The sequence below is a fragment of the Pteropus vampyrus genome, unplaced genomic scaffold, assembly GCF_000151845.1.
Source record: "Pteropus vampyrus isolate Shadow unplaced genomic scaffold, Pvam_2.0 Scaffold937, whole genome shotgun sequence".
NCBI lineage: Eukaryota > Metazoa > Chordata > Mammalia > Chiroptera > Pteropodidae > Pteropus > Pteropus vampyrus.
Window position 1 is genome coordinate 6624 of NW_011889718.1, and position 5743 is coordinate 12366.

Consider the following 5743-nt stretch of genomic DNA (forward strand, 5'->3'; position numbering starts at 1 on the left):
ATCACGCCTTCCCCCACAGAGGCCCTGACAGCACCACCCTCAGCATGGACTGGAGCTGGAGCGTCCTCCTCCTGGTGGCAGTGGCCACAGGTAAGGGGATCCCCAGTCCTGGGCTGACGAGGGCACCAGGTCCAGTCAGGGCTCTGCACCCACTGCTGTCTCCTCTCCACAGGTGTCCACAGCCAGGTCCAGCTGGTGCAGTCTGGGGCCGAGGTGAGGAAGCCTGGGACCTCCGTGAAGGTCTCCTGCAAGGCTTCCGGATACACCTTCACCGACTACTATATGCTCTGGGTGCGACAGGCACCAGGACAAGGGCTTGAGTGGATGGGACGGGTTAACCCTAATAATGGTGGCACAGACTACGCACAGAAGTTCAAGGGTAGAGTCACCATCACCGCAGACAAGTCCAGCAGCACAGCCTACATGGAGCTGAGCAGTCTGAGGCCTGAGGACACGGCCACATATTACTGTGCGAGACACACAGTGTGACGACCCACATCCTGAGAGTGACAGAAACCCTGAGGGAGAGGGCAGCTGTGTGGGGCTGAGGAAGGAAGGGAACAATTATTCCCCTGAAGTTCTCATACAGAGTCAGGTACCAGAGATGGAGAAGAAGATCTCAGATGCTAATCTGTCATTCAGGGAAAGGTGTCACGAGTCCAGGTGTCCTGCAGGAAGATGCAGGGTCAGCATTTCCTGACAGGTCCTTATCATTTGTCATTGCTTCTGCAGAGGGCACAGTTGCACCTCCCTGGTCTCTGGATGAGGGAGTTAGTTCAGGCATCGTCTGGGATTACCTGTTGGTGTCAGATTCAGGGTTGGGACTGCAGATCCCCCAGCTATTCCTCCCACGTTCCCCTGTTTCTGAATAGGGGATGATGCTTCAACCTAGGTAAGTATAAAGACTAAAGGGTGAACTCCTACTGCCCAGTCTGACATCCAGCACCAGGCCCATGACCTTCTGGGAGGACGATCCTGACTCCTAGTAGCAAAGTCATGGTGACGGGTGAGCCAGGTTCTAGCACAGTCCCCCTCAGTTCTCTCCTGCAGGGCTGAGCTCCTGAAGAGGCTCCTCCTCCGACAACAGCCTCCTGTGTCCCTGTCCCTGGGGCAGGACTACTGTGCTCACGCATGGGGAGCACCGTGGGGAGACCTTGATGATGTGGGACCCACGTCCAGCCTTGTGACTTCCCTGTCCCTGCTGAATCACATTATCACACACTCAGAGTACAGTCTACACACACTGACGTTCACAGTCTGGCGGTCAGAGCAAAAAGTCAGTCTCCCTGGACAGACTTCAAGGTTCTGGCAGGACCACAGATGCTCAGAGGTTTAGGGGGGCTGGATTTGACCACGTGTGCTCCTCAACATTAGATATTGAAATTTTATCCCCACAAAAGACCGTGTTAGGGGGTCGGGTGTTTGGAAGGCGCTGGATGACAAGGCCAGGGTTCTCATGAAGTGGATTAGCACCGCACTAAATCAGGCCGCAGAGGCCATGCATGTCACTTCCTCCACCTGAGGACACAGCAAGAGCAAACCAGATATGACCCAGGAAGAGGATCCTTCCCAATGGTGAACATGCTGGCACCTCGATCCTGGATTCCCACCTCCTGAACCTTGAGAAGGGAATGGTTGTTAATATTAAATTACTCAGAAGGTTTTGTTCTCTTACTGCAGCCTGAGCAAACTCAGACAGCGGTCTGCTTCTGTGTCTTTCCTGGTTCAAGAGCCGCTTTCCTTACATCCTGACTCATGCCCCGTTCTCCAGCCCCACAGCCTGGAGGAAGTCAACTCACATCACTGGTGACATTGCTTTCTCCTCTAGAGTCTAATCTCCTCTGCCTCGCTCTGGCATGAACACTTGTGGCTGTATTAGGAGTGTCTCAGATAAAACAGGAAGCCATTTACCACAAGACGTCTAATGGTCCTGGAATGACAACGTGCCTTTTCCCTGGAACAGTCACAGCTTCCGAGCACAGAGCCACTGAAACAGCCCTCCGAATACTCACATCCATCCCACAGGCCAGTTCCACTTAGCACATCCCAACATCCCCCAAAGCTGACTCACTAAAGCATGACCTGAAGCCCAAAATACCGAAGAGCATCCTGTCCTATGTCCCAAGTGTAATCTCTAACTCAGCTGTCAGTGAGGATTCGGGTGCATGCTCACCTCCAACATTTCTGTATATAAAATGTTCACGTTCTTTTGTGTTTTTTATTGGTAAGGAAGGACATATTTCTCACTTGCACAAACCATAGGGTTTCACTTACAGAGGCAGAAATGACTCTACCCCTTGTCACCAGGAACAGAATCCTAAGAAAGCTTAAAATACTTGCCTGAAAAATTAGCAATCTGACGTAGACCAGAGACCCTGCTGAATCCCTGATCAATGTACGTGGATCATGTCACAGCCACGGTGGACACGGGGCCAGTGTCAGGATGGACAAAATCCATTAGATTTCAAAACTGACCCTCGTGCTCCTAAAACCGTCAATACGTCTCTGCACGAATCCCGTGTTCTACTCCTTCAATCCATTCTCTTTTTTATTAGTGTTTTTTTTTTTTTGCTTTCCTCTTTATATACTTTATTCCCTTAAAATAGAGTATCTGTCATGTGATCTAACATTCATGACTCAGGATCTTACCTTGAGCTTACGGGTGTCACCTCCAGGCACATGGAAAAGGCTAATGGGGCTTTCGCCCTCATCATCGCACAACCGTCCCCTGTTGTCCTCTGTGTGGACACATTTGAAAGTCAAATGACTATACATGGCCAAAGCTACAAGCTCGTGCGGTGAAGATGGAGTGTGATGTAGAGCTGACCTGGTGCTGCTGACACTGTCTGCGTGTCACCTCTTTCTCCTGTGCTCTGGCGGACAACTACAGATGGGACCCTCAGTGCGCTGTGAGCTCTGGGAAGGACCCGTTGTGTGGAGAGCCTAGCCAGGTCCAAGGTCCATGGGCACAGTCACCGGGAGGGCCAGGCTGTCAGCCTCAGAAGAGCAGAGCTGCCGTCCACCGTGGATCCATCCACTTCTGCTCCCTTTGAATCAGCCCCGAGCAGGTTATTTAGGATGAATTCCTGACTTAGACAACATGGATGACCGATTCTAATTAACACTGGAGAATACGTTGACAGCAACAAGTTGATTAGTGTTGATTGAAGAAATGCAGATGATAAACCAGCGGTGTTTCTGCAAGGAACTGACCATTGCCTGGAGGATTTTATCTTTTTCAGTAGAAACAATTTTATAATATCAATGACATTTACAGAAGGGTTGTTAGTCAAGGCTTTATAAAAAGTGAGTTGAGGGCTGGATTATTTTTGCGTGAACATTCTATTGCTTTTCATCATGAAACACCTACACTTGTAGAGAAAATGCTGAGGGCTCAGGGAGGCTGCAGACGCTGTCAGGCCCCAGTGCAAGTCCGACCCCGAGAGCAGGCAGAGGGAGAGCTGATGGTGACGTTCCCGAGTCGCTCTGCCGTGGGAGGAGGGTCCAGCACGTCGTCCCTCCAAAGTTTCACTCCAGGGGACGTCCACGTCACCCAGTAGTGGGCCTCCCCAGTGTCCCTGCTGTTCCAATTCCAGGCTGGAGAGGCTCTCAGGTGTGTGTTCCCAGCACTAGCCAGGTGATCAGAATCGGGGAGCAGCAGCTTGGACTGTCCCATGGGGCGCCCTCTATGTGGAGGTGACAACTTCCTTAGGACCAATGCACTGTGCTGTTTTTTTGTCAGAAAATGTGGTTGTGGTTATTATCGTGGCGGATGTAAAGGATCAAACGTACATGATGCGAATAGTTTAGCCCCGTCTCTGCTGTCCTTCACCACGAGCCATCAGGGGGCGGAGCCTGACCTGCCTCCCTAGGCGTAGAAAGAGCCTCAGCTGAGCGTCCGATTCCCTTCTCCTCATTCTACCTTCCACAGAACAGCAGGAGAAACACGTCACACAAGTTCCCCACCGTCCATAACAAGTTCCGTGTCCCTCCAGGATCCACTAAGAAGGTTCCGGCTCCATCTGAGCACCCGTCACGATGGCCGTCGTCACCCACATTTCTGCATGTGCTCAGGACAGCTGAGGTTTCCTCCACGAAGACTGAGGCTGCTCCCCGGCTCACGTGTTCCTCTCTGAGCTCCCCCCATATCCTCCTCTAAAGACCCGTCCACAGCATGGAGGCTTCTTCTAACACGCATCTCAACACCCTTCCAGAATCTTTGCCCAGCCCGGTTCCAAAGCAGTGTTTCATTTTTACGTATCTCTTACAGCAGCACCCCGTTTCTCTTTACCGAATTATAGTCCATGTGATCTGCTATAAAAAAGTAACAGAGATGAAGCGGCTGAGAGAGACAACTGGAATTAACTTCACACAGTCCTGGGGGAGAGAATCCACGGTAAAGACAATCATAGACTCAGCATCTTGAGGTCTCGCTTCCTGGTTCACACACGGCCTTTTGTGCCCTCACCAGGGAAGTGCTCCAGACATTTAAGACACTGGAGTTTTGAATAATTAACTGTTTCTAGTTGAACTTTTGTTCTTTCTAGGGCTGTGCCCTCTGGACACCTATCACAAGGGCAGACAGATTATGATCTCATATTTTTCTGGGGCACCTGAGTACCCAGCCCTCGGGGTGCAGCATCTATGATGTCACATAGCTAATATGTTGAAGAGAATTTACTGATTAGCACTTAGTGCAGCTTGCTTGTCACTGTGGCTGCGTGTCATAAGAAGAATAACATTTTATCACGTCTCTCCTTCTACAGGCTGAGCATTGGCTTTCCTCATAGAGCCCAGGGACAAAGGTCACACCAAACCCCTCAGCAGGTGCGCAGACTCACACGGCAGAGACGCACTCATCGGAAGGAGACTCAGCACTGACCCTTGCAGGCCCGCGTCACACCACACGCTGCATTTGCAATTACGATGCTGAGGATGTAACATGGACATCATGTATGTGCGTGCGATTCCAACTGTACACGTCATCCTGGTGTGGCTGTGGCTGACAGAGCTCTACCACAGCAAGACGACTACCGTACACGCGCAATTATCAGTGGACAGAGAAAGTTAGAGGCACAGAGAGTGACTCTCAGATGGGCCCGACGACTGCAACACACCTGTGACCCTGGTTCTCGCACGTGCTCTCCGTTAGCACTAGAAGGCAGCAAATCCCACATGCGCTCATGCAGGACGGAGAACTGCACCGCACTGGGCACGTCCCCTCTGTCCTGGAGGTGGCCCAGGGGAGCAGTGGGGTGCAGTGCGGAGCATGCAGGGCCAGACACATGAGTTCACTGTTATACATATGAGCTCTCAATACCAGCAAGATCTCCGTGGTCATGTATGGCCTTATTCACCTGTGATGCAGGTAAATGATATCACGTCACATGACTTAAGTGCATGAGTAAAACGAAATGAGACAATGGTGCTAAGTGTTTAAGTAACACATGTCACAGTAAACGTCATATTTCACCAAATGTTCTCATTGCCACCACATGCCTTAACACAGCCACGTCTGCTCTGGGTCGCTGCCCTCTCTGTGGGTCCCCAATCCCAGAGCTCTTTAAACAGTCAGAGCACATGCAAATAGGGCCCCTCTGCTGATAAAAGCCAGCCCAGCCCCGAGCCTGCAGCTCTGGGACAGGAGCCCAGCCCCGCGATTCCCAGGAGTCCCCATTCCAGGATCAGGTCTGAACACGCACGACGCACCATGGCGTTTGGGCTCAGCTGGGTTTTCCTCGTC

The 5743-nt window shown here is 51.5% G+C and overlaps 1 gene segment (V, D, J or C); it reads left to right on the top strand.

The window, feature by feature from the left end:
• LOC105309904 lies at window positions 1-588 on the top strand. The segment is given in 2 exon segments: window positions 1-90; window positions 173-588. Coding segments are annotated over 2 exon segments (363 nt in total).
• Window positions 589-5743: the final 5155 nt, after the last annotated feature.